Source organism: Periplaneta americana, chromosome 11, assembly GCF_040183065.1.
Source record: "Periplaneta americana isolate PAMFEO1 chromosome 11, P.americana_PAMFEO1_priV1, whole genome shotgun sequence".
Lineage (NCBI taxonomy): Eukaryota > Metazoa > Arthropoda > Insecta > Blattodea > Blattidae > Periplaneta > Periplaneta americana.
Window position 1 is genome coordinate 1,115,107 of NC_091127.1, and position 27,376 is coordinate 1,142,482.

The 27,376-nt window shown below is 36.1% G+C and overlaps 1 protein-coding gene across 3 annotated transcripts in view; it reads right to left on the reverse strand.

Moving 5' to 3' along the window:
- Positions 1 to 3,291: 3,291 nt before the first annotated feature.
- LOC138708706 (beta-glucuronidase-like) overlaps positions 3,292 to 27,376 on the reverse strand; it is a 32,797-nt gene continuing 8,712 nt past the window's right edge. For all 3 annotated transcript variants that reach the window (XM_069838809.1, XM_069838810.1, XM_069838811.1), the window contains exons 3-13: positions 25,960 to 26,133; positions 22,430 to 22,605; positions 19,079 to 19,221; positions 17,955 to 18,157; positions 16,941 to 17,081; positions 14,492 to 14,664; positions 12,133 to 12,276; positions 11,972 to 12,056; positions 9,663 to 9,839; positions 5,246 to 5,384; positions 3,292 to 4,081 (exon numbers count right to left, since the gene is read on the reverse strand). In XM_069838809.1, coding sequence (XP_069694910.1) covers positions 3,927 to 4,081; positions 5,246 to 5,384; positions 9,663 to 9,839; positions 11,972 to 12,056; positions 12,133 to 12,276; positions 14,492 to 14,664; positions 16,941 to 17,081; positions 17,955 to 18,157; positions 19,079 to 19,221; positions 22,430 to 22,605; positions 25,960 to 26,133 — 1,710 coding nt within the window. In that variant the 3' untranslated portion in view covers positions 3,292 to 3,926. The remainder of the gene's footprint in view (positions 4,082 to 5,245; positions 5,385 to 9,662; positions 9,840 to 11,971; positions 12,057 to 12,132; positions 12,277 to 14,491; positions 14,665 to 16,940; positions 17,082 to 17,954; positions 18,158 to 19,078; positions 19,222 to 22,429; positions 22,606 to 25,959; positions 26,134 to 27,376) is intronic.

Here is a 27,376-nt window from a genome sequence, read left to right on the forward strand (position 1 = left end):
TGTGTCCACCTGTCCTTTACCACATACCAGGACTCCTTACCTGATGCTCCTTGTACTGATTGTTCACTAGTTCCTAGGAATGCAGTGTAATCCCTGTAAAGTTTTAAAGGCGTCAGTAATTCAGTGTACGTGTGTAGTGACTAGTGAGGTAACAGGCGGAGTTATAAAGATAGGCAAGACTTAATTTCACAACGTTTTATTTCCTTGTTAATAGCTCAGTTGGTAGAGTTGCAACTGGCTGTGGACCGGAAGGTCTGAGGTTCGATTCCAGGTAGTGCTGGGATTTTCTTGTTGCCAAACTTCCAGGTTCATTCAGACTCCTATAAAATTATGTTCGTTTGTGCAGCAGCTTCTGATGCCCCCGCTGTATATTGATGATTGGATACTTAAGTATCACACCTGACAACTAAGTGATTAGTAGTCTTGCTTCCTTTGTATAAATATAAAACTCGTATATAAATATATATTAAATTGGAAACGCATGATTTCAACAGTAATTTTATTGGTTTAGTCAGATAATTGCAAGTAATGTTACATAGCAGATGCATAGTGACTAGAAATGTGACATACATTTTATATTTGCATGCAAAATGTGTGTACAATATGTTAAATACAGATTAAAAATGTTTCAAATATATTCATTCAAGAAAAAGACAAATACAATGGCGTTAGAGCTAAAAAGAAAAAAAAAAAAAAAACATGTTTAAAATAGAAGGTTAATCCCAAGTTTAACTAAAACAGCAAACAAATGAAAAATGTTTGTTGCTCATTAACACGTGTTTTATCTTCTAAAGAAGCAGCATTTGGAAATATAATCAGTAAGTAGCCTACATTCAACAAGCTTATAATGCTTTAATGCATGTTTCGCTTCTTTTAAGTTATGAATGGCATGCCACTTTCTTGGTATGGTGGGTACAAAAAACATACATTTTCCGTCAACATTTTGAAATCAATTTTTTGCAGTATTACTATTTTTTCCTATATTTCGTACAATGGAAAAAAAAGTCTAAATCATTTTTCATGACTCCATTCTTTCAGATTTCTTTGTTCACAAATTAAAGCCTCTTCACTAGAGATTTTTCTCTTCTGATTTTTCTGTCTTTTCTCAGCTGTACGGTGTGAATGATAACAAATATACAGATACATGCAGTCAAATAATAACTGATTATCTGTGAGCTTAATACTGTGTATCATGCAGTACTGTCTCGATTATGGAAGACATATGCTGAATTTAACAATGAGTAATTGTAATCTTTCATTAAATAATTCAGAAAATCACCTGCAGTTACCTTTTCAATTCTTTTTTTAAGTTTTATTACCAAAATAGATTCGCAGTCACGGAAAATCTGATTTATTTTGTACAATTGTATCTAGATACGAACAATGTATTTGGAATGCATTCACATTAAAGGCAATACAAAAATGGAGAAAAAATGTTCTTATAAATATACAGTCTGATCCGTTTGGGAAGACATAAATAATATCGCTATAAACATTACATCAGGAGCAATACGAAAGTTGTTTTATTTCCAGTATGATGTTAAAACAGGGAGTTTTGTGTCATTGTTTGTACAAAAGATACAAGATCATCACTTATCAATAACCGAATAAACAAAATACCATTCACTGCAAGGTAACGAGCGAAATGTGCGTTGTGGTTTACAAAATTTAAAAGTGTGGCATCAATTTGCTCTAGAGTATGCCATTAGGAAAGTCCAGGATAACAGAGAGGGTTTGGAATTGAACGGGTTACATCAGCTTCTTGTCTATGCGGATGACGTGAATATGTTAGGAGAAAATCCACAAACGATTAGGGAAAACACGGAAATTCTAGTTGAAGCAAATAAAGAGATAGGTTTGGAAGTAAATCCCGAAAAGACAAAGTATATGATTATGTCTCGTGACCAGAATATTGTACGAAATGGAAATATAAAAATTGGAAATTTATCTTTTGAAGAGGTGGAGAAGTTCAAATATCTGGGAGCAACAGTAACAAATATAAATGATACTCGGGAGGAAATTAAACACAGAATAAATATGGGAACTGCCTGTTATTATTCGGTTGAGAAACTTTCATCATCCGGTCTGCTGTCGAAAAATCTGAAAGTTAGAATTTATAAAACAGTTATATTACTGGTTGTTTTGTATGGTTGTGAAACTTGGACTCTCACTTTGAGAGAGGAACAGAGATTAAGGGTGTTTGAGAATAAGGTGCTTAGGAAAATATTTGGGGCTAAGAGGGATGAAGTTACAGGAGAATGGAGAAAGTTACACAACACAGAACTGCACGCATTGCATTCTTCACCTGACATAATTAGGAACATTAAATCCAGACGTTTGAGATGGGCAGGACATGTAGCATGTATGGGCGAATCCAGAAATGGATATAGAGTGTTAGTTGGGAGACCAGAGGGAAAAAGACCTTTAGGGAGGCCGAGACGTAGGTGGGAAGATAATATTAAAATGGATTTGAGGGAGGTGGGATATGATGCTAGGGACTGGATTAATCTTGCTCAGGATAGGGACCAATGGCGGGCTTATGTGAGGGCGGCAATGAACCTCCGGGTTCCTTAAAAGCCAGTAAGTAAGTAAGGCATCAATTCAATTTCATTCGCTTGTGAATATGGGTTCAGAGAGCTCGATAATGTCATGGTCGCATATTTGAACAAAGGGCATGCTCTCGAAACTGAAGCAAGTTCCAAGACGAGTGTTAGACGACTGTTACAGAGACGAGTATGCCACAACTAGTGCAACGTGTTCAGGCATTACATGATGTGAATCTTCAGAAAAATTTCACATTTGCTTTTCATACCACAGCTGCAAGAGGAAAACAATGTGGGCATTGGACAAAAGAAGTTCGTGATTTTGTGAATAACTTCACATCAACTGGTGTAGTTGCGGCCTCCAGACCTGAAGCCACCTGAGTTCTTTGCTTGGGGTTTCGTAAGGAATGAAGTCTATACACAACGGTCCAGGGATGTTAAAAATTTCAAAGCAAAGATTGTCTCAGCTTTTGAAAAAAATTATTTCTTGAGTATTGCATCATACAATATGAATTTATTTATTTATTTACTTACTTATTTATTTATTTACGTACTTAACTTATTTATTTATTTGTTTGTTTGTTTATTTATTTATTTATTTAAGCTGGTAGAGATAAGGCCATCAGGCCTTCTCTTCCCCTCTACCAATTGTGTTGTTTACACAGTGGTGGACACATTAAGATCTGATGGGGTCAAAACTCCCGACCTAGAATGTATTTACGGATTACTGAAAAATAAATAGCAACCATTCTCATGTTACAGCATTTTTATTTTATGGATCACTCGTATTTACACAATTCAAAATAACTCTGTATGGCAAAAGAGCAAAAATTATCTTAGAAGAAAAATAATGTCTTATATTCAATAATGTTACATTGCTTAGATAATCATTTCTTTCCACTGTTGCAATGTGATTTTAAAACGAAATTTGAATTTATAATCGTTTCCATATTTCCATTACATACAACTTAACTTCGTAAATAATTAACATAGTTTATTCTGTCAAGGTATAAACTTTTATCTTCATGCTGAAACTTCTCTATATTTTTAAACACACCTAAATTCAGTAGTTTCACACAAAATATAACAAACTAGCCTGTGTTTATGTAACTTTCCACAACAGTTGCTACAATATTGCAAGAATAAAATACCCTTGCAGTAGACATCTTTTAACATCTACTACAGTGTAACAATATTCGTTGATTCTAGTAAATGGTATCTATCAGAAAAACCCAATATTTTTGACGTACTCAGTTTCGAAATTATAAATAGTAATAATAACCAAGTTATTATAAAATTCTTCAGGACGAGGAACAGTAGAGAGGTGTGACTGTATAACTGAATGATATTCACATGGTAATGAAACATACGCTAATATTTGCACTATGGAATTGCAAACATTAAGTCAAGTGGTACTGTTACATTGGCAGATTTATGTGCTAATGTCCAGTAGCGCCAACGAGTAACATGAGCTGCCATTTTTGGTTGTCGTTCTCGAGTAAACAATCCCTTCTTGCAGCCTCCTGGACGAATATATTCTGTAGAAAGAAAGATACAAATCTATGAATCTGACACACAAGTAAAATGCCCAATGTTTAGGATGATTACACAAATAAATTGAAAGCAATAAAATTAGTAAGACAGATTGCTGCTTATTAAATAATTATTACATGTATTGCTTTTCTTATTAAACTTGATTAAAATTAATGAGTTTTAAGTGTAGTTAGTTAACTTTTACTTTTTCATTTTCATTGTCTAAAATATAGTAAAATTTACTTTTGGATTTTGATTGGAATACATACTGCATATTCATTGAACTTTATCCTGGTATAAATCATTTTGAGCCTCTACTGTATGGGCTTACTTGCGTACAGCTTTTTCTCCTAAACTATTGAGAGAATTTGTTCGCAATAAGTTGAATGTACATAATACTGTATTTAAAGTTACTAATTATTTTTAAGCCTTAGGTATGCAAAAGTAGCACAAGGTGGCAATTTACTAGGTCGTTCAGTCCAAGAACATGTGGTAGTCCAAAAATTGTCTGGGCTTCTAGACAATCACATTATTGAGCTGTTTTTCTTCATTGAGAACACTGAACTGAAAACTTTGTGAGTTTTACAATAATATCCATGCATAGTATTATTTGTATACAATTTTTTCCTTTAACTTATGTGTTTAAAATGTTGGATGGTCATGGTGGACACCCTGCATATTTAGTTTTGGTGCAATTATGGAATGGTTGTACATTCGTGGAAAGAGAGTGACTTTGAAGAAGGCAGTCATAGGTATTCCTCTGACACAACTTTACATAAAACGAGTTCCAGGACAGTTTATTTCTGATCACATTCACCTGAAAACTTAAAAACGCATATGAGTTTAGTTAGCTATCGAAAAAAAAGCGTGAGTGGTTCTTTGTTGCATATTCTTTTTTGTTAAGTGTAACTTGGTAATTGTAATTTATTGTAATGGGATATGACTGAACTAGTTATGTGCTTTGTTATAGCAGTGCCATGAGCAGATCAGAACTGTATTAAGAACTCTGTTATGGACAGAGAACTTCCTGTTAATACGACTCGTATGAAAATGACAAAATACGATGCAGGAATATGGGTGAATAACCTTTTCGTTAATTTGGTTTCTTCATATATATTAGCAACTGTCCTCTTTTCCAAAGACAGTCCCATTTTAATAATGCACATTACCTTGTGGCGTGGAAAAATCGGCAAAGTTCCAAATCATTTCTCCCATGAGGAAGCCATCTTGGTATAATGTGTCGAAAGCCTTAAAATGCTCTTTTAAAGTCACAACTTGATAGTCTTCTGTCCACATTGAAGATGGAGCCTGCAAACATCATGAAATGGAACAGGTTATTCTTTTATCTTAAGGCACCGTGTAACATCTGTTAAGCAGCTCGGATAAATTAGTCAGTGGAGTAGGCTAACTGACTGAATCCTAGAGAAAAGCATAACTGCCAGGACATCTGTAGGACCCACCGTCCTCATATGAGATGTCTGTTCTTGACCATTCTAACCTTCTTCTAGTGTCATGGTTATAAAAGTGCATTGTAATGATTTATGCATACCAGTCCCTGCTTGTCTGTCCAAGATATATAAAACTCATTCTTGCAGTATCTCGTGACCTGAGAGTAAGCAGCTCGAATCCAACCGAGTTCTATTGATTATGATGGAAGAGAAGTGAGTCTGTAGGCATATGGCATGTAATAGAAATGAGAACTCCAGACAGTTTATCCACCTGAATTTGGCTCAGTAGTCAGTATTGCATCCCGTTAGTTGGAAGCTCGGCATGTACTAAGCACGCACATCAGAAGTGTCCAGTGTGCCCATCTAATGCCAATTCAGAAAATCTTTTCTGTTCGATTACTTAATGATATGTACATGTAAAATTCAGTTACATACAAAGAGTCACATTTTTTTATTCAGAAAGGTTCAGAAGTAGTGTAGGGATAGCAAGTGGGACTTGTACTCGGACATAAGTTCGAATCTTGCTTGGGATGATTGTCTGGTTGGTGTTCCCCAGGCAAGGCGAACATCAGACGAATCTCACGAAAATACCGCCATTACCAGTTCAGCGTTGTTAACAACAATATAAAAAAGTGTAACCTCTATACAGGAATTAGGATAAATGAATACGATTTGCTGTGAGGTTTAAGTGTGGGTAATGAAATAAACTGCGAATAAGTCAATCGAACTATAATAATAATAATAATAATAATAATAATAATAATAATAATAATAATAATAATAATAATAATAATAATAATAATAATAATAATAATAGTAATAATAATAGTAGTAGTAATAATAATAATAATAATAATAATAGTAATAGTAATAATAATAATAATAATGAATGTACAGTACCATTAAGAGGACAAGTAAAGAACTATTTTTGAGCCAAATAACAATTAACCGGTATACTGTATAAAAGCACATGAGAATATCCTGTAAATATTATTATTGTTATTTACCCGTCTGTATGTGAGTATTGCTAATCTTGTAGCCTATTAACTTTCTTTAGTCACACAGGTATTGTGCAAGCATCTGCACAACTGAATAACATTATTTTTTAAATATAGTGAAACCCATTCCCTCTTGGATTTTAATGAACTCTCCCAAGAAGTCTATGTAGGCCTATATATCTGGACTCCCCTTATGTATAGTAGTGGATTCGTTCATGTTGCTGGATTTATTGCGTGGCTAACGACAAAGATAGGCTACAGCGTGACGTCACATTCTCAGTCATAACATGGCCAACATTGAACAAGATTACATATAAATGCACATTCAACGGGAGTTTAATATAGCAATTCCTTTGTTTTTTTAGAACTTTGAACATGTACTTATATTGTCACGATGGCCATGACTAGACCGAGATAATCACGTGACTCTAATTCGCGCCGTAGCCTGTCTTTCTACGATTTATCGCATGTGACGTAAGCACTTCCATGATAACCAAAGTTAAATGACGTCAGTGTAATTTCCATTCCATCAAATCCTTCCACTTTTTTCTATTGATGTACGTTGGATATAGAATGTCGTATTAAATTCAGTCCTCAAAACTCACAGTCTACCTAGATAACACCTTCCAGCAGTCCTTTCCAAGTCTGTCTTTAGACGTCATATTACAGACCTAACAGTCTGGCAAGAAAGTGATACGAATAAATTTAAATACATAAATGTATCATCATTATTTTACCCAAAATGTGGAGGTAATTGGAGTTTAATAAACAAACAAATAAATATACGTACCAATGCATAATAAACATACAGTTTTCACTAGCTTACAGCGAACTCGTGCTGTAGTTACAGCTCATCCATTATGTCCAGACACTCCCCCACTCTGTCTACAGAGCTGCGCACGAGATCGGATGAATCTACTTACGAATTATAGAGGAATTTGCCTTGAATCGGTAGACATACGCCCGATCTTCCCTTCTACTCCTACCCCCTCCACAGAAACATTCCTGTACTGCACATCGTGTCTTGACAAACTAAATGATTATACTTATTGATTAACGAATCTTGTATATACTTAGCTCCTGAATACATGCATCTAATAAAAAACAAAACAAAAATGACAAATTGTAACATTCCAAATTCGATCATTCATGCTTTATGTTTCTCATATCATTCATAAAATTATTTTTCATTATTTTGTAAATTAAATATAAATACTGTTACTCAACAAGATGTGAAAATGTTATTACAGTGAAACCTGTTCAAATCGGAACCTGAATAATACGGAATCCTGTCTATTTCGGAACAATTTATTGGTCCCGGCGAAATTTGTATGTATTATGTGTAATTTTACCTGAAAAAAAACGGAAACTGTCCAACGCAGAAATGGAAACTGTCTGCTACTGTTCAAAACGGAAACAATATTTTGGACACACTATATGTTGTAACTATATTTTGAAACAGCGTGTAATTTCAAGGAATATACGAAATATGTAGGTTACTAAAACAAGTTTTCTTTACAAAATTCTAGAGGGTACGAGGGTGTGTTGGCCTGTCGGTCATAAATTTTATTACCCTGTTGACTAGGCAGATGAGTCCCTTCAAAGATTTTCAATGCTTCACACCCGTATACTGTCGTAGCTAAACAGAGCGCAAGTGTAGTGATTTCCAGGTAAAAAAAAAAAAGTTGCATAAAATGTGGCATTAACATTAAGTGATGCAGTAAAAGTTATCGAGATAAAGGAAAATTAGAAACAAAGTCTGTGTGAAATAATATTGAAGTAGAGTTGTGGAAAACTCAGGTGTGACACATAAAAAAATAAAGATCATAATGAGTGAGTGGCGTGCGGCCGATATTGGTGACACAAAAGGAACCAGAAAGCAACTGTTTATGGGAAAATAAATTAACTGTTGTGGGAGTGGGTTCTTCGTGACCTTTCAAAGAACAAGCCAATTTCTGGATCTAACTTGCAGACCAAGCTATTGAACTGGGAAAGAAATGAAATAAACCAGAATTCAAGGCTTCTAATAGATGGCTCCTAGCCCAACTAATTGATAATGTGCAGTGATATGCAGTACAGTATTAGAGCATAGTGTTAGATATTAAATAGAATGAGATTAGTAAACTTTAGTAATGTTTAATGACTAATGAGTGAGTTACGATAATATTTATACAGAAAATGAGATTTTAATCAAGATGATTCACCAACGTAATGAGCGACACAAAGCTGATTTAATGTGATGAGTGTTAAATGAAATATTTTGTACTTCTTGCAGTTTGCGGTATGCCATTTTGTTTTTCATGTATATGAATGACAAAATATGTCATTTTAATGTCACCTGAATAATACGGAAACCGTCCACAACGGAAAAAAAATTAGGACCATGTCACTTCCGTCTTGAACAGGTTTCACTGTACTATCTTCTGTTTCTGTTTGAAGTGTGGAATTCATAATTTTTCTAAAACTGTATTTAGTATTTTGCCACACATTTTCATTTTTATTCACAAATCATTACACTTCGCTGAATAAGCATTCCTAACGAGGGATATTTTTCTAACAAAATAATTTCCAGAGCCCACATTTCCCAGTAGATTCCACCTCCAGTGATATGTCCCTCATGACAGTTGTCTTTTGTAAGGTTATAAAATATCATTTCAGGTAGAGCAATTTTGGAGAAACGTTCTAGGATGTTGTTCTAACATTAGGTTACTGGTTGAACAAAAAGACTTGCCTTTTGCCTTTAGCTATTCTTCTACGCACGTTGAAAGTACCTATTCTCTTTTTCTTATATTTCGTAAAGCAACTATCTTATACTGTGCACATTTCCCAACTTTGATAAGTCATATCCGAAATATAACAACAAAAGGAAGTGTTTTAAGAAAATGGAGATTTGTGGTACGTAGCAGGATATTAGTACAGGTAAACCACTATAGATTTCTAAACACTTACAGATACAGTGACATCTTCTGTGTTCCATTTGCCCAAAGACTCGCCCATCACTCGCTCACACATCCATACATCTGTTCATCCATCCAATTATCTACCAATGACCCCGTTCATTCATCTTCAAACTCAACTTCTCTGTATCTATTCATTGACTTTGGTTTTGCTGAAGTAACATAAGCAAGATATGTACAAACCGTATGCATCCCTACTACAGATCCAGCTCCATACTCCGTAACCAGCACAGGCTTGTTGAACATCAGGTGCCAGAGAGTTAGTTCGTACTTCACTTGACGCTGGATCAAGTCTGTGTGGCCAGAATCGCTGTACCAAGCTGGGTATCGATTCACACATACAACGTCCATGAATTGCACCTGTCAGGACAACACAACAGGGATAACTATCGTCACATAATAAGAGATGCTTACATCCTACTGAATATAAAATGTTTTACTTGTATTACTGATAGTCACAGAGAGGGGAGGAATGGTTGGGGAAGAGAGTGCGAGAGGGGAAAGAGGGAAGGAGGAGAGAGAAAAAGACTTCAAGAAAATAAAAATAAAGACATCACGAAAAACATTGTATAGAAAGGGAGAGAATAAGGAGAGTGAGGAGGGAAAGATAGATATTATATTGTGCAAATCTAGTCTTTCAGGTAAAGCTCCCTGTAAAGCAGATTTGAATAATTTCAAGGGAAAAATTGTTCCAGGGCCGGGTATCAATCCCGAGACCTCTGGTTGAACGTACCAGTACTCTGCCAACTGAGCTACCCGGGAACTCCACCCGACACCGTCTCAACTTTTCCCTTTATATCCACACAACTCGCGTGGGCTGACGAAGTGCAAAAGACCCACATCGAGTGCACACAAACTCTGTGTGACTTGGAATTGTGGTTTTCTGTTAACGTTTTCTGTTGAGATGGTGTCGGGTGGAGTTCCTGGATAGCTCAGTTGGCAGAGCGCTGGTACGTTCAACCAGAGGTCCCAGGATCGATACCCGGCCCCGGAACAATTTTTCCCTTGAAATTATTCAGATATTATATTACCAGATATAGTTGTATTCTTTTTATTTTGAGTTGGTTTTTGTAACACTCTTTTTCATCCTGTATATCAGGGTCGTCAGCACAGAGCACGCTGGGGCTAGCGTCTCTTACCCGCAGTGCACTATAGTGCTCTCGTAGCTGCTAGCGGGTATGCTCTCTATCTCTCCCTGTTGCAAGACAGTGTACATGGGACTGCACCGCGTACCCTTTGCACATTTCAGCGAGTGCTGACGACCACGGCTGTAAATGAATTGTGCAGCTCTATAGTTTGCAAGTTGGTGTTCTGTTCACTTCCTCTCTGTTAGCCACTGAGTAATCTACCTACAACATGTTTAGAAATTAAATTTGATAGGGCGTGGATCACCTCTGATTGAGTTCTGGCTGATATGTACATCTATTATCTCACTTGACGATATGTGTCAGAGGAAGAACAATTGTTTGTATGCATCTGAAGTCTGACTAGTGTAATATGTAGCTAGTCAGCGATGTATGCAATGGAAGGGGAAAGAAAACGACCACCCAGTTATCGGGCTTAATTGCCTCATGAGTGATGCCTTATTGGTGTCACATATGAGGTTTTCAAAATCATGGGGTTTCACTTGCTGTCCATTAAGGGGTGCCACTAAAATATTTAGAACATATCTCAGGTGCCTAGCAGTCGTTTCATCTAATATAAAGCATACTGGATTTTCAGCCACTGCTTGTCTGATCTGATTTAATTTTCCTTCATGAAGACGCTGAAGATATGATTTTCTTGAGGTGCTGTCATCTGGAACAGTCTTCCCAATATATTTCTGCAAGTACGTTTTCGTATTAGGGTTGTTAAGCTTGGAAAGAGGAATACCACACGCCACAAATGTCTTTGCTGTTTCAGTAAAAAATTCGTTTTTGTTTATTGAAGATGAAGAAGCCCGGCATTCACTTTATGTTTTGGCATACTGGAGACACAGAAAAATGGCAGACACTACACTGATCGAAATGTATTCGGAACTGAAAAATTATAAAGATTTAAATTTGTTCCAGCCCTCCCACCTCCCTTTACTTTCTATACAATAGCATGGCATAACAGTAGGTCACTGAAGCAAAAGTAATGTGATGCAGCGATGCCAACTACCTACAATATATTTTAATACTTGAATACTGAAATTACGAAATATAAACTGTTTATTTTTATTTAAAAAAAATTATCTATAAAAGTGCAAAAAGAAACTTGCATTGCAAAAAGGTGCTTGCATTGAAAAAAGTGCAAAAAGGTTCTACCAAAACATAGTTATGAATGTTTATTTGATATTTTCTTTGCAAGACAAGCTAATTTGGACATTTAAATATAAAAAAAAATTAAGGTGGAGCACCTAAACTTCCTAGCTGTAGTGAGAACTTCGCATTGTAATGATTATGAAACATACTGTAATATGGATTCTTCAACCCGATTAACTACATTTTTAAGTAGGAAGTTCTACTTACGGCTTTATCAGTGTTAGAATACTGACTGGTTACGAAAGTCACTGGTCGAGTTGGATCCAGGGATTTTGTAAGATTCACCAGTGCACTGAAAGGAAGTAAGACCACACCGTTATGCTGTGCTGTGTATTTGATAGCTCAGAAAAGCAGTGTCACATACTCACTTGAAATAGGCACTGGACTCATTTTTAAAGGATTTTGGTTCATTGGCAAGCGACCACATCACAACACTAGGTCTGTTCTTGTCACGCATTATTATTTCTGCCATAACTTCTTTATGTTTTAACAGCAGTTCGTCTGTGAAGTAGCTGGAATGAAGAAACATTTTGAAAGTAAAACATGGTAATTACAGAGAAAAAAATATGTGAAGTAATTGAAGCCGTACTGAGTAATGAATACTAGTATCCTTCGCGATTTCAGACATTTAGGTGATGCTCAGGCACCATAGAAGTGTCTCGAGAACTATTTCAGTTACAGGATTTAAACCTTTCACTTTTGTGGGTTCTTTTTAATTGAACATTCCAGAAAATGATTTTGTTGAGGCAGGCACTCTGCATAATGTGCATTTGTCAGGTTTTGTAACTCGATGGTGCGACCTGCTCTGTTTTTGGATTCTCTCTGTTGTAAAGGAGGCTTCAGGATATCCAAAGTCTGGACTGTATTTTGGCCATAGATCAGATGAAAATGTAATTTTCAGATAAATTAATATGAGAAATAATAACCAGAGCTCAAAGATCAACAAAATGAGTTTTATAGAATAGTAGCTAAGTAACATTTAGGTTGAATCTTGAATTGAAGCAGTTCATTGCAATCAGTTTCGCGGCTTCATCTTTATGTACAAATTGTTGCAAAAGTGCAAGCATGGACATCAACGGTAATGTTTGTATAACAGCATGAGAACCTTCTGCCATTTTTCGGAGAGTTGATGCATAACACACACGCCTATTTCTTGCTTCTACAAAAGGGGAACTATCCTTAACTCGACTAGCCCTCAGTGTAGGCCTATCTGTGGCATTTTCATGAATGTTTTGCATCCATATTTTCTCTTGCATTTAATGCAGTATTTCCTAATGACACATGGTTATTCCCACGATCCCTTCTTCGAAACTTGACATTGTATTAATTGTAGACCTGGTTGAGTGGAAGAAAAGGCCTCAAGGCTTCAAACAGTGTATATTTTAGAATATAATATATTGGTTGAATAAGCAAAGAAATTAACTATAATATGCTATATATCTCCATGTTGAATCTTTCGTACACTACTTTTAACACTTGAATATAAATAATTGATTAAATGGCGATCTTACTCGTGTTAATTATGTAAGCATGTGTGACTTACAGCTGTTTCGGTGCTACTTGACACCATCCTCAGAGCCTACTAGATCTCGGCGCTATCTCAACTTCGCTGCCTGTTGTGTGGGTGCGTTCGTGTGATGAAGAGTTGTGTCAAATAGTGTGTGTGTTCTGAAATTGATCTGTGTGTTGAGAATTTGATATAATATACTATATATCTCATTCCATGCAACTTAGTTGATGGAGGTTGAGGCTTTCTACCTGCCCATAATAACACGAGCCATATGCACTTAAGCAACATTGCCTATTTGTAATGTTAAGATTCCGCCATTGTTAGTTATGGTTAAGTTATAGTACATTATGCAACGAGCCTATAATGAAGGTAATTAAGAAGTGAGTATGGATATTTATGAAAAGAGCGCAAGCGAGTTTCATAATTTTCATACGAGCTTCTTAATTACCATTATAGGCGAGTTTCATACGACTTTTTATGCTCGACCATATTTCTAACTTGGTATTATTAATTTTCTTTGTATCTGACCTTGGCCAATGTCCCGTATGTTGTGAGATATGCGCAGACGCGAAAGTATTGATTTTTTCCGAGGAACAGATGTTCACATTGACCTTGCTAGGCCATAAGAACCTACAGAGATAACATTGAAATTAAATTAGACATTGAAAAACGGGATGACAAATTGAATTTATTTGAATATTATTTACAATTAACGCTAATTATTATAGTAACAGAACATAACCTTCTGCGACAGTATTGGATTTCCAGCCTCCGTGACTTTTCGCTAATTCTCTTTCGATTGCATATCCGAGAATAATCGATACTTGCGGTTTTATAACGGTAGAAAACTGACCTGTCATTGGCTGAACAGTTGTAACCTGAGTCGTCATTGGCTGAAAGACCTGACCTTTAATGACATGCATTAAAGGTCTGCTACCAGGTGTATAATTACTACATTTCGGCATGGTCGAGCATAAAATATTACATGCACTCAGACACAATATTGTGGCCACGAAGAACATGAGATGTATGAACTAAGTTCGTGTGAAAAGCATTATAGTACAGGTAGCGAAAGAAAAACTTAAGACGTTTTAAATAAACTTATTCTGATAATTGGTAGAGGATGGTTAGGAAAACAAACAATAGAAGGAATGCCTTATCACTAAAAATAGTAAAATGCTGTGGACATAAAAGGCACACTTCACACGTTCACTTACTCGATTGTGCAGGCAGGACTCTCATCTATTATCATAATTCCCAGCGCGTCTGCCATGTCCAGAGTTTCCTCCGCATAAGGGTAGTGCGAGGTGCGGTAAGAGTTCGCGCCTATCCACGTAATAAGATTGTAATCTCGGACTAGCAGAGGATAGTCTAATCCCCTCCCTCGTATCTGAAGAAACAGACAAAAAATAATAATTCATGTTAGTAGGCTAACTGATAAGTTAGATAAATTTAAAAGACAAGAAAAACCTGAAAACAAGCAAGGAGTGGTTTATATAAAGATGAGTAGTTTTTTAATTTCCATCTTGGTGAAATTATTTGCTACTAACTTTATAGAGGTTAACTTGCTGTGTGATACACCAAGTAATTAAAATCACATGATATGTTTTGTACTGCCCTGCCTTAGATCCTGAAGCAGGAATTTGTTGAGGGAATTACACTCTATTTAAGGATTCAAGAAGATGATATTGTGGAAGTCCCTGCGAGGTAGTCGTCCTCTGTGGTCTAGTGGTTACCACGACTGCCATCACTGAATCCAAGATTCGCTGGTTCAAACCCAGTCAAAGACTACAGCTTCCTTCAAAAGATAAATAAATGTAGGAGGTCAACATCATATACGAGGCCTGTCTAAAAAGTATCCGACCTTAAATTTTCCCGCGCAAAGTAGTAATTCTAAGGCGGCGCCACTGTGCACGGTGGAAGGAGGAACCGTAATGCGCATGCTTGAATTTTTTCACCGCATTCGCTTGTGCCAGTCACTGGCTGGTGGTCGCCAAGTAAGGTGCTGTTCTAAGTGTTTGTCGGATTTAGTTTTCTCGCAAGATGCCTGAACGAATTGAGCAAAGATACTGCATCAAATTTTGTCAAAAGCTTGGTGATTCTCAAAGTCAAACAATTCGTAAGATTCAGCAGGTGTTTGGGGAAGATGCGATGGGTGTAACACAAATTAAGGAGTGGTTGAACCGATTCAAAGATGGCCGCACATCAGCGGAGAGTGAGTAACGTTGTGGCAGGCCCCAAACTGCTCGGAGTGCAGCTATTGTTGAGAGGGTGCGAAATTTGGTGATGGCAGATCGTCGTTTGACGGTGCGGGAGATTGCCGAAGAGGTTGGAGTGAGTAAAGATTCTGCACATGCAATTTTGCGTGATGATTTGAACATGAACCGAGTGGCTGCGAAATTCGTGCCCAAGTTGTTGTCCCCGGAACAAAAAGACCTCCGTCGTGACGTTGCACAGGACCTTCTGGACACCGCCAACACTGATCCTGGGTTTCTGAACACCGTGATAACTGGGTGTACGGGTATGACCCAGAAACAAAAAGACAGTCGTCTCAATGGAAGCATCCCGAGTCTCCAAGGCCGAAGAAAGCGCGGCAGGTGCGAAGCAAAATCAAGGTGATGCTGACTGTTTTCTTTGATGTCCGTGGAATTGTGCATCACGAATACGCACCGGAAGGACAAACGGTGACAAAGGAGTACTATCACGATGTTCTCCGGCGACTCCGTGATGCAGTTCGGCGCAAAAGACCAGACATGTGGACGGCGAACAACTGGCACTTGCATCACGACAACGCCCCCGCACATTCATCCCAATTGATTCACACTTTCTTGGAATTACAACCGTTCGCCAACCTCCCTACTCTCCAGACCTGGCTCCTTGCGACTTCTGGTTGTTTCCAAAATTGAAGACACCACTGAAAGGATCCCGTTTTGAGAGTAGAGAAGAGATAATGCGGAACGCGACGACGGAGCTGAACACCATTCCAAAAGAAGACTTCCAGAGGTGTTTCCGGCAGTGGAAGGATCGGTGGGCTAAGTGTGTGCAAGCACAAGGGGCCTACTTTGAAGGGGATTAGGGTCCCAACCCCGTCAGGTATTTGAAATATTTTTTCTGGCTAAAGGTCGGATACTTTTTAGACAGGCCTCGTATTTACGGTACATCAAGGTAAAATTTGCCGACTATTTCTCCACATAGTTTGGAGATAGCACTTGGGTGCACAAAGGCATCCCAAGAAAGATACCGGTACTACTGAACCGAATGAAGAACAACAAGATTTCACTCTGTTCTGACTGGCCACTGGATCCTAGGTTCACGGGTTCATACCCAGCTGACGGTGGTGGATTTTGAAGGGTGATAAAATTTTTACTGTGGCGTTCTCTATGAGGAAGTAAAACTGTAAGTCACATATCATAGGTTTAGGGCACATAACAGAATCCTGTCCCTGATAGAGGGCTTCATGAAAAATATGTCGGTCATTTCTTGCCCAGGTTGAATTTCGGTGTGGAGTGACCTCTGTAGTTGAAAGTATCGTTAAAAATATTTTTAAATACTTCTACTAAGAATTCTGTAAAATTTACAAGTTGCTGGATGTTCAGTTTTGTTACTTTATTAGTAAATATGATACTAATAACTTTTAAAAGTACCGGTACGTAATTTGAAACTTACATTGGAATCTTCATGCCTTCCAAATCCTCTCATGTAAGTGGGAATATTATTAATGAAAAATGTTGTAGTATTCCACGTCACCTTTCTGATTCCAACTGGCAACCTATAAATATCCTCACTGCTATCAGAAAACAGATGGACCTGAAAAATAAAATTAAAAAATATTCATAAGAAACAGACTCCAAATGAATCCAAAAGGGAAAAAGAATAAGAAGGCGGAGGGAGGATGGAGGGAAAAGAAAGATAAGGGAGGAGAAGAGGAAGAAAATGAGGTAAAAGACGATGGAGAAGGGGGAGAAGAATGATTTTTAATAATGAAAGACCTCCAATGTCATAAAAAAAAATCCACTACCATATTAACGGTTTATAGATATCAATCTGGATTAAGATAAAAGTAGCTCCTTTTTAGGAAGAGATGTAAAGCTGAGAGTTCAGTATCATAGATTAAGAGGCCCTGCATGGGAGGTGTACAAATTTGGAGATTGTGCGTTGAACCCATATGAGTGGCCTCAATTAATTCAGTATAACAATATGAGCTTTTAGCCTCACTGGAATGTAATCAGAATTAGACACCACAGGACTGAGCCAGGCGTAACAGAATAGGTGACTCCTCTGTGTTGGAACTTTATGTAGTTGCGGAACATTGGAAATGCTAAGTTCCAAGACACTGGAGTGATCAGTATAATAATGTTTACAAAATAAGAAATGCACTTTATATTTTAGTGATGGACTTCACATAGTTAGATTACATGCAGAATTTAAAATTGGAGAGTAAGAAACGAAGATGCATTGCAGATAAATAAAGTAATGTAATAGGCCTACTGTAATTTATGTACTTTTTTTTTTATTCCACTTCAATTTATTATCTGTTATATTCTTTTGTCTAAATTTTCTTGATTGATATTACTGATATGATAAAATGTAATTTTTCTTATTGTGGAAGAAAGAAGATCGAATGGTTTTATGCCGTTTAGAATGTATGAAACTGCAGTACTGTACCTGGTATTTACTTACCTCAAGAGTATAAAGATATCCTGGATTTGGGTGTGTTAGATGTGGCCACCAAAAGTTGGCTTTAGGAATATGTATTTTGCCAACAAGTCCTTTAATTGAAGTTAGTTTCGTCCCTTCTTTATCAAGAACGAAAACTTTACATTGTGGTACTGAGGGAAGATCTTTGTATTTATTCTGATATTCAACTTTATACTTGATGATCCCTAAAACAAAATGTAACGATCATATTCATATAATGAGCTGACTATATTATGAAATGAAATGTTGTACACGCCTCCAGTTGATCATAAAACAGTTTTTCAGGACTTAGAAAGCAGTCGACATTATGATTGACCATTCCAAAAAACGACTAAGCTATGCGATATGAAATTCAAGGAGCTCAGTTAATGAAGCAACTTGTTTCTAATTATTTTCATTAGCAAGATGAGGTAATATGTTAATCAACAAGGATGGGATTGTGGCCTATGCTCTCTAGATTTCATCATAATTAATCTAGGAGGTATTTAACTTCTATGGTTACTAGATGGTATTATACGTCCTCTATCAAACATGAAAACAAATGAATTGTGACAGAATGAGTTGTTTAGAACGGAAACTTCATTTCAGGGGTAAGGTCATCATTAAGTTATGTAATCTGGCAAAGGCAAAGGCTTGGAACTTCGCTGCTGGTATCAGTCTAATGCACACATACCGTACAAAAAAAAAAGTTTATGGACTTGTTCCCTCTCAGTTGACTGTTCGTTCTTAGTAATGGTTCATAAAAGCAAAGTTACGGTACCTATTCATTAACATACTTGTTGTGTCGCTTATTATGTGATAAAGCGAAGATAACAATACAAACCTATCATGAATCAGAGACTGAGAGAGCAAGCAAAGCCAAGAACCATGAAATTCTTCGAAGAATCAAAGAAAAGAACCCTTTAACAATAAAAATATTCAATGAAATAAAAAGTTGTATGTAATATGTTATAGATTTAAATTCTTTATTATTTTATTTTACATTTGTTTTTATCGAGTTAGTTGTCCCATCATAGGACGATGTTGAAAGTACATATAGAACAGTGAAGTATAAATTACATGCAAATATCATTATTAGTTCAGCAAATGTATTATTCAGTACTCACCCATATCGCCATCTATGTCAGTAACAACTGTGATGTCATCTATGTACGTCTGTGGAGTTGTGTACAAATAAACAGGCCGGTGGATTCCAGCATAATTGAAGAAGTCAAAATCATGATGGTACAACACAGTTCCTGGCGGATACCTTTATGAATAGGAGAACCACATACACCAAGATTAGTATTGCTAACAGTCTGCAGCCTTTAACTGATTAACTCTCATGTTGTCTTTCTTATCTAAATTATCAATAAATTATTAAATTATTAAATTTGTACGAATTACGAATTTTCTAGTGTCCTGAACGAATTTTATTTTGCTTAATAAGTAAATAATAAATAAATAAATAAATAAATAAATAAATAAATAAATAAATATTAAATAACTAAAGAAATAAATTAAGAAATATTAAATAAGTAAATAAATAAATAACTAAATAAATAATTAAATAAAATAACTTAAATTAATTCAGCTAAAATAAATAAAATGTTTAAATAAACTTATTTATTTCAATTAATAAATTTAGGTTAAATAAATAAATAAATTTAATTAATTAATTAAATGCGTACATAAAATAAATAAATAAAAATAAAGAAATAAATAAGCAAATTCAATTAAATAAATAAATAAAATTGAATAAAATACACATTTATTACAATAAGAAAATCATAAAAATACAGTACATATTAAATTATCAGTCATTTCACAGATGGAACAGTCTTTTTAAAGATCACAGTAAAGTGTATAAGAATATGGTTTAAAATCTTAATTTCAATTTCTTGAAAAGCAATAAATGTGTAAGGAACTCAATTTTTATTGAAATAAGTATGCAACAACAACAACAATTGTTTCAAGTAAAAGTAGCAGAAATACACGACGAGTTTCATGTAAAACAGAAATGTGTGGCCTGGATATTGTTGCTTTGCTCGTAAGTTTAGTTCGGTTACTGGTATGGAAGAGTCAACCAATTACATAAAGATGTAATTTTTTAAAGCAGTAATAGAACTAATCTACATTATTTTATACCGGTACATTCTTTTACTGAAATCAAGTGAAAAGCTTGAAGGTCTAGGAAGTAGTATAATAATGTTGCAGTATTTCACCTGAAAAATGAAGAGTTTGTGTTGCATGCATTGAGCTTTGACTTCAATATTAACTGGAAGTGTGTTCCGAAAATCAGATTCTTTGTTTAATATTTACAGGAAAAAGTTCGATATCGATTACCGAAAATGACTAAACTTTTAATTTCATTAATGAAAACACTAGAAATGCATATTGTATGACATTATTTTGAGTTTATTTGAAGTTTTTGAAAATATGAAGACGATGCTCTAATTTATCGTCCGTTTCAGCGAACAGGTGTAAAAGTTTTACATAGTCATCTTTGCTATTGATCACTACCGCTGTGTGGAAGTTCTAATTGGGTTAAATGGCAAGCATCAAGTACCGGTACTTATCATTTTCTAAATGTTTTACATAAATGAAGATCATTTTTCGGTTCGCTGATATATATTTTTGGTCCAATGGCAGGATTCTTAACTTGTGGTTTATTCACCCCAACTCACGAGCTGCTCATAGATGTCACTAGTGTCGAGAAGCATAGCCCACTTAATTCATCAGATATTATATTCGTAATGAATGATGCTCACAGGGGAACCGGAGTAATCAGAGAAAACTGCTGTGTTGCCTGGACCAGAGCTTGCCCAACACAGTTATAAATTCAGGGTAGAGTGGGATTTGAACCCAGACCCCTGGCTTACATGCCCAGCACTCTAGTATGATGGCCCACTGATATTCATTAAGTAAATAAAAGAAAAGTTTTCTATATAACATTCATGATGAGCCAATAGAATGCAAGAATTAGATATGTTATTGATACCATCCATGTTTCAGACATCCTTATTATTAGAAAATAGCAAACATTGTCCATATTTTGCACCATCAGACAGCCGTGAATACTCTGAATACCAAGAAAGGTTTTTTCGATGCTTTTGACTTACCAGCAAGTCTTTCATTTCAAGGCTTGGTTTACATTTTCAAACGGTATTGGGTGTATTTTCATGAACTGCAAATTAACTAAAAGATTATTTTAAATGTTGGTCACAATTTGTGACAGGATTTCGTCAAAACTGCAGATTCTGTGTTCAACAATAAAGTTGTTTGAGTTTTGTTTTGTCGCCACTTTACGAAATTATAAAACACATTCTGAGCCTCGCCGGGCAGACCTGACAGGTCGTCTTCTGCCTGACGTCTTTACCATTGAGTCCACAGGTAACATAGTTTAATAAAATAACATTGAAGCACTGCTGTGATAATATCTACCTTGTTATGCATTATTGAGACAAATTATAATCAATACAATAATGTTTTTTTTTTCAATTCTTGCCAGTAACAACAGTAATATGGATGACATGTTCCTGATGTAATGTAATAGGCAAATTAATATATAAGCTAACTACTGGTACCTGATTACTAGGAAAATAATACTTTTAATTAACGTTTGATATCTCCTTTCTTGTAATCGAGAAATTAGTGTAAATTTCACAGTACAGTAATAAATTTTGTTCTTTCTTTTTAATGTAAATGGTGTACTTTTCTAATTTTTTTGAACAATAAATATAAGAAGAGGAAATATCATATTCCACAAAAACCAATGTAATATGTAGTACTCCTGGTTTTAGGTACAAAATAAATTATTAATGTAACGTACAGTATTTATACTGTTTCACTTAGAACATCGGAACATTAGGAATTCTTGCTTGAGCAGTACTATTTCATTGTTCACTCGTCATCATCATAATCGTCGTAATTCATCATCATCATCATCATCATCATCATTATCATCATCATCATCTCATGAATAGCTTCACACGTCACATTGTCAGACATGTTCGTTTCTTACTTTACATTACATTACAGCTACTTGCAACAGGCATCTATAATGAACACTGATCAAAATACCCCTCATTTCTGTGAAAAACAACAACTGAATAGACTACAGTGGACTATAGTGGACTTTATGTTGTCGGCAAACGGCTGGATACATTAAGAAAATGGATTGATTACATTACATAACATAGTTTCTTTGGTTTCTTTCCTTTTTCTGAATGTGTATGTTTGTGGCTGTAGTTTAAACTGAGTCTTAATGATGTATCTTTACTTCAGTTAAGCCTTTATGTTTTGCTATGATCATTTTGTATTAGTCCATCTGACCAAATCCGTATCCAGACAAAAATATGGTACCAGACTTCTGAAAAATCCATAATATCATAGAACAAGTTTTGATTTCGTGACTCTCTGTTCGAAAAAAATGCTTAAATATATGAATAGATGATACAGTTTTTGCTACTAGGTACCTTCCTGTGTTGTTGGGATGATCGATATGCCCCTGAGGAACAGTTATGAGGGTAAGAGTATTGTTCACAGCCACGGTCAGAAGGTTGGCAGATCCGTACAGAAGCAGTTCTGTAACATCGGCCTGAAATGGAAGATGTCCTCCAGAGTGCACACACGCTTCTTTGCCATTTACCCACTGGAACAAAATAATCATGATTCAAAGATAAAATTACAAATAAAAATAAATACTCTCTCATTATATAAACGTATCTTTGGAAATAATAAATCAAAAGATTCTACAGCATTGTAGTGCTAGTAGCTAAAGGTAAGACTGAGGAGAGAAAAATCACATCAACACTTGAATTTATAAAATAATTTTATGTTACAATTTCGAATATTTCATGTTGAATCTTTCGTACACTACTTTTAACACTTGAATATAAATAACTGATTAAATGGCGATCTTACTCGTGTTAATTATGTAATCATGTGCGGCTTACAGCTGTTTCGGTGCAACTTGACACCATCCTCAGAGCCTTCTGTGTCTCGTAATCATCTCAACTTCGCTGCCTGTTGTGTGGGTGTGTTCGTACACTATTTGACATAACTCAGTGGAAACAGTGCTAAGCAACACTACGAGTATTACTGTCCACTAAAATAAAAAATAAAAGTAGCTACGTAGCTCTTATTTCTACAAGAAATGTTATATCGTTTAAGGTTTCCTAGGTCGAAACATGCCGCTTTGTCTTGTCTCTAGCAAGATTATGTGCGTCAGGTAACTAAGAATTTTCATTAATTGATTAATTAGTTGACTTACTCGTGTTAATTATGTAAGTCTGTGCGGCTTACAGCTGTTTCGGTGCTTCACGCACCATCCTCAGAGCCTACTAGATCATGGCGTCATCTCGAACTTCTCTGCCTGTTATGTGGGTGTGTTTGATTGTTGAAAGGTGTTGAAGAGTGGAGTCAAATAGTGTGTGTGTACTGAAATTGATCTGTGTGTTGAGAATTTGATCGGGGTGTGTTTTAGTGGGTTTGTATATTCCGTATTGTTCTAGTTGGTTGAGTTTTTGGTTCTTGGGTTGTATGTGTAGGATTTCCATGTCTGTATTTATGTTATTGTATGTATGGTTAGCATTGGTTATGTGATTGGCGTATGTAGATGTATTGTGTCCTCTGGTTATTGCTTTAATGTGTTCTTTGTAGCGTGTTTGGAATGATTTGCCTGTCTGTCCTATGTAGAACTTATTGCAACTATTACATGTGAGTTTGTATACACCTGTAAATATACAAACACACTAAAACACACCCTGATCAAATTCTCAACACACAGATCAATTTCAGTACACACACACTATTTGACTCCACTCTTCAACACCTTTCAACAATCAAACACACCCACATAACAGATTGAGAAGTTCGAGATGACGCCGTGATCTAGTAGGCTCTGAGGATGGTGCGTGAAGCACCGAAACAGCTGTAAGCCGCACAAATCTTACATAATTAACACGAGTAAGTCAACTAGTTAATCAATTAATTATATTCAAGTGTTAAAAGTAGTGTACACAAGATTCAAAATGGATTAAGAATTTTCACATAAGGGAAAATTCTCTGCGAACCTTGTCTGCACTTGTCGGTCAGAATTAGTGAATACATAAAAAATATACAACTCTTGCTGTTGTATAATAAACAGAGAAATATTCATTCCAATCACATGATTCACCTCTGATTCAGATTCTGGCTGATATGCACATCTATTATCAGGCAGTACATCTCACTTGACGTTATGTGTCAGAGGAAGAACAATATTGTTTGTATACATCTGAAGTCTGATTAGTGTAATATGTTACTAGTCAGAGGAGGGGGAAAGGAACTAGCTACCCTACCCTATTATCTCCTGGTTTAGTTGCGTGTCACATATGAGGTCCAACCTGTCTTCGGACAGTTGACTAAACAATAACAACAACACCTCGTGATTCTAACGAAATAAACTGTTGCCCATACTGACTGTGGACCAGAAGAAAATTTAACTCTTTTCCTTAAGATTTTATACCGATGTACCAAAGTGCATGTGATATTTCCATGCAGGAATTCTGCAGCTTCAACTTTTCGTCAAGGCCTGAGTGAGCCCAACTGCCATATTCATTCTGTGTCATCTTATCTGAAATCTTGATACACATTGTACACAGTCTGAAGCACGTAAGGAAAATTCATAACTCATAACATTACTGTGGGAGTAAGTGCCACTTAACAGTAAGGAAATAAAACAGGCAAATGTGTAATGAAGAAAAATAATGGTATACGGAAAAACATTTGAAGGCTAAATGATAGCAGAGGCTGGGATAATGGATCAAAGGTCCTGTGTCATAGAACAATAAATTTATGAGTCATTATTATTGTCGGACCATCGGATCTGTGCCCCTTCAGCGCTGTCGTCGTTCTTGGAAAAGTTAACGCCTGTGCTCACTCCATTCCACCCGCTTTCCTCCCACCACGTTAAACAGCAGGCCACGAACCTTGCCGAATAGGGATGTTGTCAAACTGCCGTCAAACAGTGTCATAAATAACTGGTCCTCCATGCTACAATATCATTTCTTTCAATCAAAATACATCTTGTATTTCTACATTTTTTAAACTTAAATCCCATGTCTCGAATCACTTTCCGTAGCGTTTCTCTCCAACCTTGGAAATTATTGCTTCTCTCACAACCTTCAGTAATTTCTTCAATGTTGGAACTTCTTTCTGCACGGTATAAAATTCTTGTATCTTTCTTTTTAAAATACAGCGGTTCATATCATCTACAATAATTAAAAGTTCCCTTGGTCTGTTCTTCTCTGGTGATTCTAGCTTTTCATCTCCTGCACAGACTCCCTCTCTCCTGATTTTCTTTATTAGGAGTTCTGACCTGTCTATATAAATTACATAAAATGTTGTATTATAAATATTAGTTAAGTAAGTAATTTTAATACGTAATCAATTGAAATAAAATAAGCCTCACCTGTGATATCAGCTGCTCTTTTCGTTGCCTGATTTATAGGAAACAGATATTGACCTGTTTGTTTCTCTTCATCGCAAAATGCTATTACGTACTTGCTTAATAATATTTCTTTTGCCACTCCGTGCTACAGTATTCATGTTGAGTTGACACACTGGACTGCAAGTGCAAATATTGTAAACTGTCCCGCAAGAAGGCTCAAGATTGTGAATAATGAGGGACAGAAAGGGAGAGAGATAGAAAAGAGAGAGATAGGAATGCAGGGAGAGAAATGAATTACCGAGGCTGAGAAGGAATTAGGGTTCAGTTCAAATATATCTTATGGGGGCACAGATCCAATGTCCGACTATATCAGAATTAGGTTTTTGGGTATTCCAAACTGCTTACAGGTTCTATCATCAGAGCAGAGGGGTCAATCATCTGGATTAGCCTGGCGTAATGAGCCCAACAGAGTATGTACCCTGATGATGGAACCTATAAGTAGTTCCGAAACTTCGGACACCTCAATTAGCTCCCTCGGAGAAAGAATTTAAGTCTATACATAAGTGCCCTTACCACAACCCCAGTGTAATGAACACTTCCAAATCGTAAAACCACCCGTTGTTGATCTGTCCACCATCGTTTTGGAGCAAAGAAACTGCGTTGGTACCACGCCCAGCCAACAAAGTCGCGCAGTGTGGAATTGGCGGTTACGTCGTTATAACTGGAGGGAACAGGCATGTGTATCCACTGAAAAATATATACAACAGTTATTGGAAAAGAACACATCATTTATTAAAGTCTGTTATCTGCAAATAAACTTACCAGTACCATAGATATAAGAATAAATACAAAATTTATTAAATTTCATATGATAGGCTAGAAGTTAATTAAAATATATGTGGTGTAGGTATTCAGTAAACCTCCTGATGAGATGTTTTATGTACGGACAACAAATTTCCAAGTCAATAGTTGCATTCTACTTTACTGGAAACAAAACAAAATATTATGCATGGATCTGTTACTTGGTCACTCATAGTAGATAAACAGTAAATGATACCAGTATTGTTAACAATGATAGAACTGAGAATCAGCCATATTCATTGATTTTAGGACTTCATATTAAAAAAAAACAATGAAAATGTTGGATTCCATCTCATGTCCCTCCATAAGATTCCTGGTAGGCCTGCTTAATAGTAATTTATGTAACTACTGTATGATCTTGGTAATCCAGTCTGCTCCCAAAAAACCTGAAAGTTGGAATTTATAAAACAGTTATATTACTGGATGTTCTGTATGGTTGTGAAATTTGGACTCTTACTTTGAAAGAGGAACAGAGGTAAGGGTGTTCGAGAATAAGGTGCTTAGGAAAATATTTGGGGCTAAGAGGGATGAAGCTACAAGAGAATGGGGAAAATTACGCAACACAGAGCTGCACGCATTGTATTCTTCACCTGACATAATTAGGAATATTAAATCCAGATGTTTGAGATGGGCAGGGCATGTAGCACGTATGGGCGAATCCAGAAATGCATATAGAGTGTTAGTTGGGAGGCCGGAGGAAAAAAGACCTTTGGGAGACCGAGATGTAGATGGGAGGATAATATAAAAATGGATTTGAGAGAGATGGGATATGATGGCAGAGACTGGATTAATTTTGCTCAGGATAGGGACTGATGGTGGGCTTATGTGAATGTGGCAATGAACCTCCGGGTTCCTTAAAAGCCAGTAAGTAAGTAAGTGTATAATCGGCACGAGTGAATGTTTAGCACGTGAGCATAAGCGAGCATGCTTATTTTCACGAGTGTTTATAATAAAGATTACACACGTGTTACATACAACGTTTATGCCATTCTAGCATTAAAATATGTAAGGAAAAACTATTATAAATTTACAAAATGTAATGTTACGACGTAGTAGAGACATGAGTACCAATACTGGATATGACGTAATATATTGCGTGGTTGCTAAGTAACTGTTTCTAAGACAATGT